General features: G+C 36.0%; 1 protein-coding gene across 3 annotated transcripts in view; it reads right to left on the reverse strand.

The window, feature by feature from the left end:
- Positions 1–1,051: 1,051 nt before the first annotated feature.
- The window catches only part of RASIP1 (Ras interacting protein 1), a 45,066-nt gene continuing 30,310 nt past the window's right edge, over positions 1,052–15,807 (reverse strand). For 2 of the 3 annotated variants that reach the window (XM_072427324.1, XM_072427322.1), the window contains exons 8-12: positions 15,417–15,532; positions 13,261–13,501; positions 10,399–10,571; positions 8,143–8,290; positions 1,052–5,395 (exon numbers count right to left, since the gene is read on the reverse strand). In XM_072427324.1, the coding sequence (XP_072283425.1) occupies positions 5,196–5,395; positions 8,143–8,290; positions 10,399–10,571; positions 13,261–13,501; positions 15,417–15,532 (878 nt within the window). In that variant the 3' untranslated portion in view covers positions 1,052–5,195. The remainder of the gene's footprint in view (positions 5,396–8,142; positions 8,291–10,398; positions 10,572–13,260; positions 13,502–15,416; positions 15,533–15,807) is intronic. The other variant, XM_072427323.1, reaches the window with a different exon arrangement.

Below are 15,807 nucleotides of genomic sequence, written 5' to 3' on the forward strand. Positions count from 1 at the left end.
GGGTGAGCAGGGATCTGGGAAGGGATCTATGTTTTGCCCCCTTCCTTCTTTGGTAATCAAGATTCAAGAAGACCTTTTGTTGATAAAAATAATTTCTTTACCCTATTTTCTATCCACAAAGGTCTGAGCTTAGTAGGGGGCTGGTTGTAGTAATAGGGTGGACTCCACATCTTTTTTTCTTTAACCTAACTGTTTTTAAAAAAAAGCTAATATTTTTAAATTTTATTTAAATTTATACCAGCCACACTAAATCAAAGTCCCTCTCTTCTGCATTGCCAGAGCATTGATTAAGTTGTTAGACAGGAGACCTGACAACTGTGGCTTTGAAAAAAAGTCTTCAAAAAAAGTTTTCAAAGCACCCACTCAGTAGAGAATACTTTACTGGAAGATATGGGTCATGCCAGAAGGTCTACAACATTCCAGCCAAGAAGATGCACATAAGTGTAGCAATGCTGCAAAAGGAGGGTAAGCCTTGATGGCATTGCCACTATAATTGATAAAGCCTAATTCACTGCTAACTCTGCATTGGAAGTTGAATTACCATTGTCATCTGTAACAGAAAGCCCATAGAAATAGCAGAAACTAACAGCACCAACAGGTAATTCATTCAGTAATATTATGAGCAAAAAAACAAGGTTGGACTGAGTGATAAATGGGATCTACTGTATTTTGGCCAACTTACTTTTTTGTTTTACATACACTTTCTTTATTGTTTCGTGCTACACCTGCGATTTTATGTTTGTTAGATCTTAAAAAAACATATATTCTTCCATTGTTCTTTCATCAAGTACACACTGTCCTTGTTGTGACCATGACCTATTAGATTACTCCATATTGCCTTAAAATTGGTGAATCTGATTGATATAGGTTAATTCTTCAGAAATATGAATAGTTTTTTTTTCAGATATTCGGGATCCAAAGGGGCAAAATCTTTGTCAGTAGCCATTGAGGGCATCAAACTCCTATTACCAGAAAAAGTTGTTATAATTTTGTTATGAAACATATAACCTACCTATTTTACACTAGCTGTAAGGTATAAATGCACACAAAGTCCAACTTTATATTGCTTTATTTTAACAATGCATATAAACAATTGTTTTTCATTTCTCAGTTACAAAATGTATCTCTTAAATTTTACAAAAAAATATTCACCTTTTTCAGTTATTAGATCGTACAAATTTAATGTCAGCTGTAACCTTTTGAACAAAAGCAAACATTTTAACCTCTGGTTATGTGGCTATGTATATGCATATAATGATAATTCCATCCAGCTAGAAATCATGTTAATATATTTATTCTTTTTAATTGAGGATTTATTTTAAAGCCAACCTGTGACAAGCCTGATCAATCCATACTGAGATTGATAATGTTGATATGTGCATAACCAGAAGTTAACGTTAGTAAAAAAAAAAACTGCATTTTAATAATGATCAGAAGATCCAGAGATATTGGCTGCTGAAATACCATACTAATTTAGACTTCTCATGTTAAATTAAGTTTGACCACATCTCTCCATCTACCGAAGCCTCACTGCTGGCCCTCTAAAGTGATGGGCTATCTTGAAGACTCATAGGTGAATATTTACATATAATGATTTGATCTTAAAAACTGTCTTGAAACCAAACAAGTTGTGGATTTATTAGGTAAGATTATTATTTGCAAGAAGCACTAACCCAAACAAATAAAAATCTAATATGTTTACATAAAATAACTGCTCATCATTGCTGTCATTATTAAATAACAGCCAATTAATGTGTTTCTATTTTTACTTTACAATATGTAAAATTTGGTTAAAGGGTTGGTTTTTCTGTTGGATGACAAAGGTCTAAAGCTACGTACACACGTCAGATTTTTATCGCCCGATAATCGGCGTCGGCCAATTATCGGGCGAAAATCTGCCGTGTGTACAGTCGGTGTCGTCCATCGTCCGGACGACCAACCTGCCGGATCCACGGACGATGGACGACAGCCGATCCTAATGAAAGGGAAGGGGAGAGCGCGCAGCAGGGTGCCGCTCCGTCGCTCTCCCCCTCCCCTCTCCATAGAGCATGAACGGTGCTGTATGTACAGCACCGTTCCTGTATCGTGCACTCCCTTGTCGTTGGAAAGGATTGTGAAAGATCCTTTCCAACGACAAAAATTGGAAGTGTGTACGCAGCTTTAAACGCAGACCAGCTTTTTATATCCCTAGGGGTTGCAGCAGTAAGATAAGCGGTCTTGTCACTGGAGACCACTGGGTATGACAACTTGTTAGATGATACAACCCTGTGGCATGTATACAAATAAAAACTATTGACAACTGACACTTTAAGTGATTTTTAAAAAAACATCAAAATGAAAAATTTCAGGAAAAGCAACATAAAATGGTATATATCTGTATAAATAAAATTATAATAAAATCAGTATCACTTAGATGCCAACATGTACCCTAACTACTTTTCTAGCAATGTACATTACAAATAAGAGATTGAGAAAAATATAAAAAAAAACTGTTCTTTTCAAAGAGAAGTATAGCATGGAATAGATTTATAAAATATTACTGGTCCAAAAATCCTATTGTACAGAAAGCTCTTTTACTGATAAAGATGAATTCTAGATAGAATTACTAGTTTATGTAAAAATGTTATACAGTAGTGATCTCCTGTATAGTCACTGTTACTGCATGTGTGTGTGCTGTTACACCACATTCTAGCTATGTAGATATGATTACTGTACATTACAGCATATCAAGGTCATTCACAATGCTGGAACAGAACACATAGCATGCAGGTGCCATTGTAACAACTAAAAAGCATAACTGTATTTCATGTGTTAATATTTATGGAATGCTCAGAATAACAGACAACACTTAAATGAAGTTAAACCCTTTAATCATTTAGAACAGGGGTGTCAAACTCTGGCCCGAGGGCCAAATTGAGCCACCCAAAGGGATTTTTTTGGCCACCAAAGGAATTCTAAATATGAATTGCAGCTGGCCCACCGCTGCATTGAAATAGCGCCACTACTACAATTCCTGGCATCACTTGCATCTATAGACCAGCGGCCTCTCTGCTTATGCATGGCATTGAACTGTTTTACAGACACAGGGAATTGTAGTAGCAGGGCCATTTCTCTATTATAGGCTCTAGATTAAATGTTAAACAAAACCTCTTTTTTAAAAAAGGTTTTAAACAAAACCTCATATTAAAATGTTTTATGTCTAACGAGAATTAAAAACTCTCTCAATTTTTTCAATAAACTTCAAGTTTGGCCCGCAACTTTGTCTAATTTTTTAATTTTGGCCCTCTGTGTATTTGAGTTTGACACCTCAGATCTGGAAAAAGGCTCCTTATAGGCATCTATGTAGTGTCAAGAGACTTAATTCAATAAGATACAACACATGTCATGGAGGACAACATGTTGCCCTTCATCCAGGTCATACCCCGCTGTGCGCTCTCCCCCTTCACTTCCATTACGATCGTTTGTCGTCCACCATCCGTGGATCTGCCAGGACGGTCCTTCAGACAATGGACGACAGGCGTTGTACACATGCCAGATTCTCGTCCGAATCGGCTCTGAGACGATTATTGGACGAGAAGCATTGAACATGTGTTCATAGCTTTATTCTAAGACAATTAATAAAGGCAATGTTTTTCATGTGTCCATAAATACTGAGGTCCACTTTCTTGAGCTATGAAGCTACGTGGATAAGTGGCAACACATTTCCATCATTACAGAACATTACCAATTGAATTTACAAAAATGACCTTTACTTTCAGCCATGTGCCTGAAATGTGTAACTTACTGGCTGTCATTGCTGAAAATAATTGTTATACCACAAAAGTGTCATAGCTTCCTGATTTAAGTCAGTTTTCACTACAGCACAAGAGGGGCAGGGATGTGTAGGTTAAAGCAATTTAGGCAATAAAGGTCTATGTCTTGGACCCATTGTTGTGTGTCCTAAACACAGAGATTTAGACTGTATTTTGTTAAACTTGGCAAGGTTCCGAACCCTGTACATATAACATATATTGGAAATTCTATTTTTACAAGATGCTACAATAAAAAACACATACTTGTAAACAAAAATACAACAATTCACACTAAAATGATTATGTGAAATAAAGTAGTCCTTTATGTCTTATCTTTTGTAATTTTAATGAAAGGCAAATGTTGTTAGTGTGTTCAACATTATACTGCAAGAAAAACAGATGTATAAATAATGAAGTAGTGGAATATAACTGATGGAAGACCAGGCCTTTGGCAATGTATTCACTGACACTACATTAGCACACTGCATAGAAAGAATGGGCCCTGATACAACATTCATTTAGAGCAAAGACACTTTTACTGCTGGTGGTGTATTTGCACTATTCACCTTGTGTAATGAGACTGAAGGAATACAAAAAGCATCAAGATTGTTGGATTTAATGTGTTTTTCAAAGCAACTATTGGGGCTTCTTATTTTATTTTTTCTGGAAATGACAAATACAAAGACAGATACAAATAGGTGATTCATGGGAATATGTTGCTATTATTTTCATTTGGTCATGCTTTCTGAAGATAAGCTAACACCACCAACACAGAACCTAGAAAGTTCCTTTGACATGGGTGAAAGTCCCTTGGGTGAAAGTCCCTTAAATGGACAGGAACTACCCCCCACTATGATCTGTCCTCTATGATAAGTTAGAGCCTTCACTATTATTATGTATGACTTAATCACTCACCTTATCATCTCCTGCATTTTTGGCTTTTAGTATGCTTTTTAATGTTATGTTATGTTTTGAACCACCAATGTTCTAACTGATTGTAATCTTTTTTCAGTACAATATCTAAAACACCTTTCTGACCAAAAATAGGCGGTCATAGTCTGATCTGTAGAAATGGCCAATAGCTTTAAATCCCACAATTAATTTCTACTGAATGCTGTACATGTTCTGAATACATTTGCCAATCTGTTAGACGTGGAATGACTTCATCAATGAACTTTTGTTCACTACGTTCTTACACTTTGGTTAAATAGATAAAAAGATTGATATATGAGTTTTTCTTTAGGTTCATCTGTTCAAGTTCAGCAGTTGGAGTGTTATAGCTACTTAATACTTATTCCTGGACAATCTAAAATGTGTCCTTTCTGTGACAAAAGCAAATACAGTTCAAGCAATACAATAAGCTCTATATTGTCCATTGACTTCATTTTCAGCCATTGTGATGTCTTACTGGCTGGTGTCCACCCTGTATAGGGCCCTCTGGTTAGCCGGCAAAGATTTCTGCTCCAGGTCCCACACAAAATATCGGAGATGACATAGCTGCTTGTGGAAGGCATCATTGGTTAATGGTTGGGAGAGCTGCATACGGAAATTGTCACAGGGCAGGATGAGCGGAGGATGATCTGTGAAGCTCTCAAACATATCTGCTGCGAACAGAGAGAAAAAAGTCAGGGAAAGTTTTTTTTAATACTAAATCTGAAAGTAATCTTTTAGCCTCAGCATTTTTAACATGGTGGAACTCCTAAATAACTTTTAGATCATTAAGGAACCCCTGGTATAATTACTATATCCACAGCTCACAGTTTTTTAGCATAGTGGAAGAATGCCTCTTACATTGCTGGCCATTAAATAGAATATCACCTTTTCCGATATCAAAAAGAATATTGGTGTCACTTAAACTTACTTGAGAGACACAAATTTCTCATTGCTCAAGGAACCCCTAGCAATCTGTAGAGAAAAACGGCTCTAAAGAGAACATGAGCAAGAGGGAATAGAACAAATTATTGCTCAGAGTGCAGACATCAGCTTGAGCTACTGAGCTTTGTTAATCAGCAAAGTATACGGCTAAAACATAGCAAATCAGGATGTAAAAGGAACCTTAAAGCTTATATGCTGGCTAAAAATAAAAACACCAAACACATACATATATATATATCTTTTGGGTCTTAGGGAACCCCTGCTATATTTACTATATCCAAAATTTACAGTGTATTGGTGGTTTAATTTGTCAATGTAATAAAATACCCTGAAAAATAAAAGGAACAATATGTTTTTCAATTTTTTTTTTTATTCTCAACTTAATTATTAAAGTAAATATATACTCAATGCTATACACTCAATTTAAAAGGCAAATCAAAATGAAGCATCAGCTGAAATAATACTTGCATAGTATAGTATGTGTGAAAATGCAGTGATCATGTCAATGTACCATTTGTTTCCAGACTGGCACCTGGAGAATTTCCTAAAGTCACAGGACAGATGGTTTGTGACCTTGTACAAGATGTTCTGTTCTAACTTCCTGTTTGAAACATCATGAATTTTAGTAGTTGTAGGGGATCTTGGGTTTACACAGGCTGGATTACCCTGTGCTTCCAAACACACATTTACATAAGTACACTCTGCCAGTGTGAGGTCTGTACTGCACACTGTTTACCATATCAGCTAACCAGCCATTTGTCCAAGGCAACACATTTTAGTGCCAGCATATTTTCTTTTAGTTATATCCATTACCTATTTATTTACTTTTTTATTACCACCCAGTGACACATATTATATATTTATTTTATGAAAATGCAACTATGTATTAATAAATGCATTTATTAAAATATATACACGTATCTTAAAATGAAAAATATCACTCATATCAGCTTTCTTCAACTGTACATTTATGGTAATTAACTCAAGCAGATAGTGAAGATAATAAGTCACTAAACTGAATTTAAAGTTTGGCAATAAAAATTTGCGATCAGGCAGGATTTGCAATTGCAGAATGAGCAGAAGATGTCCCTTTGGCAGTAAAACATACTTACCTGCCTGTTTTTCTATCTTTTTTACTTGAAATAAGCATAAGAGTTCCATGAAGTCAGCATGGCATAAATGCATATAAATAAATTCTCATACATAATGGTCAATCAAGAGGGCCAAAGGTTGGGAACCCCGGACAGGAGTGGGTGAAGACAGCAGTACCCACAACAGAAGAGGTACAGGTGAGTGTAAATTACAGTCAGGAAGGTAAGGCTATTTTACTGCAGAAGAAACATTGCCTGTGGTTTTGCAATAGAAGATTTGCCTGGTTGAATTTCTTTATGTTAGGGTTGAGATTTAAGGTGAATAGCCAGACACTTGTAACATTTATTTTAGGGGAATGCTTTCGCTTTCATCCTCAACTTTGGCCCAAATTTCACACATTTTTAAATTAGATTCCAATAGAAAATACATGAATGAACTGTTACCAGTATGCATTGAATCTAAGGTGAATTTTGAGTGAAAGGTGGGTAAATCTTGGGTGAAATACTCTAGGTCTTGCTTCCATAGGAGCCCAAAAAAATCTCTGCTCTCTGTTATGAAAATCTGATTGTAACTAAGGCTTTGTGATTTAGGTCTTACCCTTCGTGTCTAATTAATCACTAGTTAGTTATGGTGATCATAGTGAAAGGTCAACAATTAGCTATTGGAAGGGTCAGAAACTGGGACTTGCATGACAAACTCTGTGTGTGATTTGGGGCTCCCCAGGTGTCTGTTATTGCATTGAAGTGGTGAGTCCATATTATTAACTTGTATATATATAGTACGGACATATTATGCGGCACTTTACAAAGTCTATAGTCATGTTGATAACTGTTTCTCAGAGGGGCCCACAATTTAATGTCCCTACTGTTATTGGGGAAAACCAACTGTCCTAACCTTGATATGTGGGAGGAAACCATTGTGCCCTGAGGAAACCCGCACAAATATAAGGCGAACACCTAATCTCCATGCAATAGTCCTGGGACCCTGTTGTTGCAAAAATTTTGTAACATTTCCTTCACTATACTTCTATAAACATCTAATTAGCGGGAGCTTTTCTGATGGTCTGTAGATCAAACCTCCAGGAATGGAAATGGCTGGTTTCTGTTTTATGGTGTTCAGGTCAGAATGTTATTCATTCTAAATATTTGATCTAGGTTAGCATTTGTGTCTTTCTGAATAATTGTAATCATCTTACTAAAAGTTAAATGTATTACTAAAATTAAAGCTGTAACAAATCTTGCCAGTTTTGTTCTCGTTTTCCTGACCAGAAGAAGAGCTTTGTACAAATGTTTCTTACAAACTCAAAGTCCACAGAAGTCACAAGGAAATGAAATCAAAGAGAGAAGGGCAAAGAACAAGGTGAGGCTGCACTTATTGAACTCACTGTTTGTGATCTCATCCTTTTCCTCCTCAGGGGGGTCCCAAGCAGCTGGATGTGACCGTCCCACTCCCAGATGATAGTTCCTCAACAAGTGGTTCAGCTGAGCAGGGCTTAGTGCATTGTAATCACTCCTCAGTGTGCTCCAAGAAAGCTGTGTTACAGAAACAAACTCTTATTGAGGAATCACTTTTATACGCACAGTTCACCCAGGTGTTTTTGCATACTGTGCACTTGGGGGAATGAATGTTTTTTCAGGCATGATATGATATAAAGCAATGTTCCCCTACTTCCACTAATGCCTGGTACTTATTATTGGCAAACCAATGTGGACCTGAGCATAGGCTGTCTGGTAACTCCTACAATGGTCTAGGTATTAAATCAAACCAGCCATGAGATAATATGTCACGTCTGGACATTTATTTCTGAACTTTCCCTAACTGTCATGCTGATGCTTGAACTATTATAGAGATAAGGAATTCTAACTTTTCTCAAACTTTTGTTTGCTGTATGCTTGTTTCAAGTCTGTATTTTAGTTGTACTGAAGCTAAACATGGACAGGTAATTTGCATTATCAAATGGAGGCCATAAATTATAATTTACAAGTTGTTCTCATGAAAGGTGTCTTTGTACTGTATTGAGCATAGACAATTGAAGGTTAACTGCTAGAGGGTGCTCTGTTTTTGACTGGTCCTCACTAAGTCCTTTACTATGAAAACTGTTGGGATAAAATAAAAATCACATAGGTAATGCAATGTGAGCCAGTACATTATAACAGAAAGTAATGTATGACTAAGTATTGGGCAAGGAGGCATCTGAGATACATATATGCCCGTCATGCACATAATTATTAATGATATATGGAAAGAAGGTTCTTAAAACATTGATAAAAAGAAAAGTAATGTACTGTAAAGTCATGTAAATATAAATATGAAGTTTGCTCCGACCTGTTAGCTCGGAATGAAGTGCAACAACTTAAGCTATGCATTTCAAATTCAGATAAACAAGGGGACAAATTAAGTATATGATCTCTGAAAGAGATGGAGACACCTACCCAAGCCTGCAAATACTAATGCATCCTGAATCGGCATTAAAGAAATACTTGCAACTACAGTATTTACTAGAGACACATAGAAGGATCAATGTGGATCGTATCTTATACCCTAAGCCACTGAAACAAATTGTATCCCAACTACTTTTTATTAAAACTTTAAATCTGAACTCTATACAAATAAATGCAGTTTTGAGTTTATTATCAAAAAGCCTGAAATATTTTTTCATTTCAATTGGAGTAAATACCTGGATTGTTTTATACTTAGACTAAAGCTACATACACACTTCCAATGGTTCTCGCCCCAATAATCGGCTCAGGGCCGATATCGGACGAAAATCTGAAGTGTGTACAGCGCGCGTCGTTCATCGTTCGAACAACCGTCCTGACAGGTCCACGGACAATGAACGATGAACGATCGTAATGCAAGTAAAGGGGGAGAGCACGCTGCGGGGTGCTGGGAGAGCACGCTGCGGGGTGCTGCTCCGTCGCTCTCCCCCTCCCGTCTGCATAGAGCAGAACAGTGCTGTATGTACAGCATTTTTCATGCATCGCAGAGTGCTTAGTCGTTGGAAAAGATCATAAAGATCCTTTCCAACGACTATAATTGCAAGTGTGTATGCAGTCTAATTCTTCAGTGTCCAATCATGGTATTGGGGCCCATACTGAGAGGCAATCAGACTGTAGTGCTTAATTACAGCAATTTATGTTACAAATCTCACTGTGTAATCCTTTCAGGTACTTTAATTCCCATAAATATTGTGACATATGTGATTGCCATTTGTTCATTAGTTTTTTTTGATCAGAAAATGTAAATCCCAATGCATAATCTTCACTATTTATTCCGTTTTATCTATTTCTGTTTTTATCGGTTTTTACCTTTTAGTATTTCTGTGGCATCTAGTAAAGTTATGAATAGATGCTAGTTTTTCATCAGCCAAGATAATATCTAATTTGTAATAGTCTCAGCTGAAAATGTAGAATTAGTATCACAGACCGACCACATCATTAAGCTTTGCTGATCACAAAATGTCAGAATGCTAGTACCCACTATTTTTACTATAAGGAGGATGCAACAGAGTACTTTCCCTTGCTCCTTCCACACTCCTTTCCATTGACCAGAATATGACTGTCTGTACCATGCTTTTTCAATCCTACTATCAGTGAAAACAATATGTGAACTCCCGGTAAACATATTCTTCAAAGCCTACCTTTAACAGACTGGTTTTAGGTATACACAGCAAATTTACTGTTGCTGACAACTTTCTGAAGAACTCTGTAGCAATGTCACCAAGACCGATTCCTTGAAGCCAGTCCAGAACCAGATCAAGGTTTGTACGGATTTGGACAGCCTTTGACCACTGGTAAAATGGTTCCCCATTACCTAAAAAAAATAGATATTGTCAGAATTGTAACAGACAAAAGAAATAAAATTATTTTTGACTGAGTATAAATGCAATAAGATGTAACTCTGAAATTATCACTAAGATTGTTTATACAAATGATAACGTCTACCAGGGTAGAGAACACCACCAGGGTGGGAAATCTACATGACGTTTGTTCTCTTTGTCTCTTTCTGTATGTATTTGTCGACTTTGGCTTTCTATAGTTTTCTTTCAAAATCCAAATCAAGTCTGTATTGATTATTAGACTATGTCATTGTTTTTATGACTATAGTAACTAAAAGGATCCTGGTGCTGCCATTGTATTTTATATAAATCTACTAATGTAATGTTTGGCCATTGTATTGCATATTTTGAATAAAATAAATATCTTATCCAACCACTGGTCCCACCCAGGTTCTTGCTTTTCTTGACAATAACCATCTTCTCCTATGTTTTTTTTTTTTTTAATCAAACCTAAAATCTCCCCGATTTCAGCTGCACAGATGCAAGGTTTTTCATTAAAGGTGACTTTTCTTTTAAACTTAAGAGAGTTATCAACAAAAACAACACAGAAGAGTGTTTTAAATAAAAGCAGAATTACCGCATGAAACTTGTGTTCCTTAACTTCATGGGTTTGTGAACTGTAAAGTTTGTTGTTGATAACCTAACCTTAAAGGCTGCAATGGGTCAGGAACTGATGTAAATGGCTTAAAATGGAAGAGGATAGAGGGAAAATGTGGTCTTAGAAGAATAACACTTACTGCCTTTTTTATCTGTAGACTCCTAATCAGTGAAAGGTGATGGTACATTTAGTACTACCCTATGGCTTTAAATTTAACTGTTACACATTTTTTACATACATTTAACTGGTTGACTGGCAAAAAAAAGATGTAACCTGAACAAACGCATATATTCAATTATATGAGCCTTTGTAGTCAGATCATGTATTTCCTAACTTCCTAACTGGCCAGTCAATCACACTGTGTAACATCTATTTTATTATTATTATTATTATTATTAATAATAATAATAATAAACAGGATTTATTTAGCGCCAACATAATTCAAAGCACTGTACAATAAATAGGGGTTGTAAATGACAGACAGATACACAGGAGGAGGAGACGACCCTCCCTGTATCGCTTCTGTAGCAAAAAGATGTGTATACCACAATGACACAGATGCTTGTTAAACTGAATAAAGAGTTAAAGGCTGGTGGTGTTATGGAAAAAGAAAGGCACGTCATTCCCTCTTTACAGTCCAGGCGACCTTCTGCTTCCTGCTGTGAAGGAAAAAAATGCTCCCAGCAGTCCTGAGAGCAAGGCTAGGAGGAAGCACACCACTTCCTGCAGATAACCTGCCAGGACAATGAGAGGAACTGCTACATTATGGATGCTGCATAAGACCAACCCCTCCTCCATTAGAAAAGATGAGTGAGAGAATTAACCAAAGATGCTGCTAAGCAGAATGATGGAAAAACTAAAGGTCCAAGTGCAGCAGATTACAGCATAATACATCAAATTTATGCCTTCACTCATAAATCATTTAAAAGGTGCTAAACTCATCTGTACTGGTTTACAGTAAAGGATAATAGTTGGTAATGTGAATATTGCTTTTTACATTGCTTGATTTGGAATCGCTTCTGATGTCCAGGTATGAGATTATGGTGTCATGATTCAAAATGTAGAATAATGATGTCATATATTGGTGTTCAAGTTGGCACAGACAACCTCTATACATGTCATTGGGTGTGGGAGTTCTTCAAGGTGATCGGGCTGAGACCATAATACCATCATGAATCTCTCTATACTTGTTTTATGGTTTTTGTTTTAAGAATTTCAAACGACTTGGTATCACTGCTATATTACTATGGAGATATTCAGACTTACATATGGGTAAACATATCACCTGAATCTAGTGGCACAGTACAGAAGTATACCCTGTACCCAGTAGTTCCAGTACAGGAACTCCTTTGAAACTCATGGTGTAAAACTGCACATATTTTTGCTCCTGAATGCACAACAACTTGCTGCAGTGTGGCCAGGAGAAGCAAACGTGGCTGTGGTACATATCTACAAGTAACAACCATGCAACCAAAAGTGACATATACCTTCTGGAAACTGTCCTGTGATCTGCCACAGCTTCATCCACAGGCACAAAAAATGTTAAATTCCCATTAAAATTCCTATTAAATGGGACTGCAGTTGAGCCTACAGCAAAATGCTCAATGGGGGTCTAAAATAGCCCTAGGTAAGTACTAAAGAGATCCTTATTTAGCAAGCTCTTCACCTGTCATATACAGAAATCAGTCTATCCACAATAAAAGATATGCATCTAAAAATATTTTGCATGCCACAACATATCTGCTATATAAATATTTATATATATATTTATATGTATATAAATATATATATATATATATATATATATATATATATGTATATATATATTTGACAGGCGCTGAATTGCTAAAAGTAGAAATAATAGAAAGCATAGTAAGAAAAACAGTGGGGAACTGAATTGGAACCTGGGCTAGTTTTTTTTATGCTCAAGAGACATTCTTTGGAAGATTGGTTCATCCTTCCCACATTCACCCCAACTGTAAGAGTTTTCCTTGGATTTTGTAAAAGTAACATTTTCTTAAAAGTAATGCATCTGTTTTCTAAACCAGATTGGGAAGATTGTTTACCTTTTTCCATTAGAGTATTGAAGAGTGATGCATTGGAAAAAAAGAAGAGATAGCCAAAGGTTTGGGACACAAGATCCGGATGCAATTCACACTCCCGAGTTAAATCCAAAGTAGCTTGGTAAATAGCTAAAGTTCCACGTGTGCCTTCTGGCATATTGCTCAGCTCTCCTACATCAGAAAGACTGGCGGGGTCAGTAAAAGGATTGCTCTCAAGAAGGGCTGGCAAAGCTGCGTACAAGGTCTGAAAGAAGATATAAAACATTTTCAATCGAATGGATTATATACATATGTGTATATGTATATAAATACATATTATTTAAGATTTTGTTTAGCTGGCTCTTACAAACATTAATACTCACTAAAGAAACTATTCAAGTGTTTTGTTTATTTGTCCAAAAAGTACCAAAAAAAACTGTTGATCAGGTCAAAAATTCAGCTCCCTTCAATTCCAACTCCAACCTCTAAATCCAACTATAAGCCTTAAACTAAACTCAACATTTGGCACTCATCTTTGTGTTTGTATCTCCCTCAGGTTTTGCTGTTGTTTTAAGGTGTTTTTATACAATGTTTATGTGTTCTTTTTCACATGCTTTGATGCATATTTTTGTACATGTGATTTTAAATTAGAGCTTGGCCATTCAGGGGGGTTTCTTTGTTACCAGGGGCTGAAAACGCATAAAATTGCACTAAAAGCACACAAAATATGCATTTTCATGCCTTGTCATAGATTTCTATGGTCCCCAAAGCATTAAAATGCACAATCAAACTGGACTATTTTTAAAAGTGTACCTATGCAAACAACCCTATCCTTGGAATTGCTGTTTATGACACAACATTTTAGCATATCGCAAAAAAGGGGGCAGTGTGAATAGGCCCTAAACCAACCTCTGCCTCTATATACGCTTATCCTGAGCAGCAAATGCTCATACTTGTCTTGTCAGCTCTTCATTTGAAGGTTTTGTTGCTGAGCTGACAGACAAGTAAAATCTTCTGAATCATTTTCCTATTAGGATTAGTCATCTTTACACCAGGTGTCTCCACCAATTTATCTGAAAGCCTAAATATTTAACAGCATACACATTTTTAGTTTTGCAAGATAATTATGAATTTTTAAAATATGTAAAATCTAGACAGCGGATTGGTGACTTCTCTCATGCTCAAGAGCCATACATCTCAATTAAGGAGGCCACAGCTGCCGAATTATTCACATAAAGAAAGTTATTGCCTACTAGGATAGGATAGATAGAAAATCTGCCAAATTATCTGTTTTTGATTTTAAGCCTTGGACATATGGGTTGGACCCAAACGTTAATATAAAAAGCTTTGATAAAAGCCTTAAATTAATTCTTAACCACTAATGGGATTATATGCCTCAATTAAACAAAAGAGAAGGGACACAGAGCTATTGACTGTGATTGCAGCTCTGGGAATCTGATATTATTGTATAATATTTTAGTATGTATCATTTCCTCTTCTTTTGAGCTGAATTTCCTAACATGAACTTGGTTTGGCCTGGGTGTGTGATGAATCAGATAACAGATTGCACCCTAAAGACATTTTGGCAATATTTGATATCTTTAATTCAGTAATGAAATAGGTTTATTTAAGGTATTTACATTTCGTGTGAACAAGAATATTTCTGGCTTCCTACAAAGTTTAGGAAAGTTGACCAACATTCCAAGAATGCCTATGGCCATTTAGGTTATGGACATACTGTGAATTTGGGATATAATTTTATTTTGTACCTTATATTTAGTTACCGGTATATAATAATACATTTTTTGGTTCTTTATGGGCAAAGCCAAGGATAATTAAAAATATGTTTTTTTATCAAATGATTTAGAGATAACCAAACTAAGACTTAATATAACATTTATTCTAGATATCCCATATTGAACAGCTAAATAGATTTGGTTCTGAGCAGTGTCTAAATTTCCATGCTGCTTTCCAACATATTTCACTGACAATATAAGCCAATACCTTAAAATCAGGTATATATGTCCTCCAGTGAACCAGTAGTTGGTATTATTAAAAAAATGTAGGCAAATAAAAAAAATATAAATTTACAAAAACAAATAAAAAAATGTATAATAAATCATTATTATTTGAGATTCAGGACTATGGCTGTGAGAAACTTTATACAAAATTTTGCATACCTTGGTAAGGTAATAGACACACTGTTGGAAGGTGTACATAATGACCTCATCAAGAAGGGCCATAGACTCCTCGCATGCCTCTAGATCACTTGAAAGCAAAGCATCCTGGGAAGATCCTAGAAGAAGGGCAAAATTTAATAATTTTTATAATTAAGTTGTAGGAGTAATTGTTAGTAGTCGCATGTTCCCACATTAATATACTTATTGCATCTGCAGTGCATTGTAACAGTCCAGTTTAGATTCTTCACCAATGCATGTCACACAGTTTTTCCTTTTTATTCTATTTCATCTTCATCTTAGATGTCTTTACTAAAGCCAAATACTATTCAGGAGAACCTTGAGGAACATAGCGTTTGGTGTAATAGACTTGCTAGTATATCCTCAATTACAC

The sequence above is a fragment of the Pyxicephalus adspersus genome, chromosome 11, assembly GCF_032062135.1.
Source record: "Pyxicephalus adspersus chromosome 11, UCB_Pads_2.0, whole genome shotgun sequence".
Classification (NCBI taxonomy): Eukaryota; Metazoa; Chordata; class Amphibia; order Anura; family Pyxicephalidae; genus Pyxicephalus; species Pyxicephalus adspersus.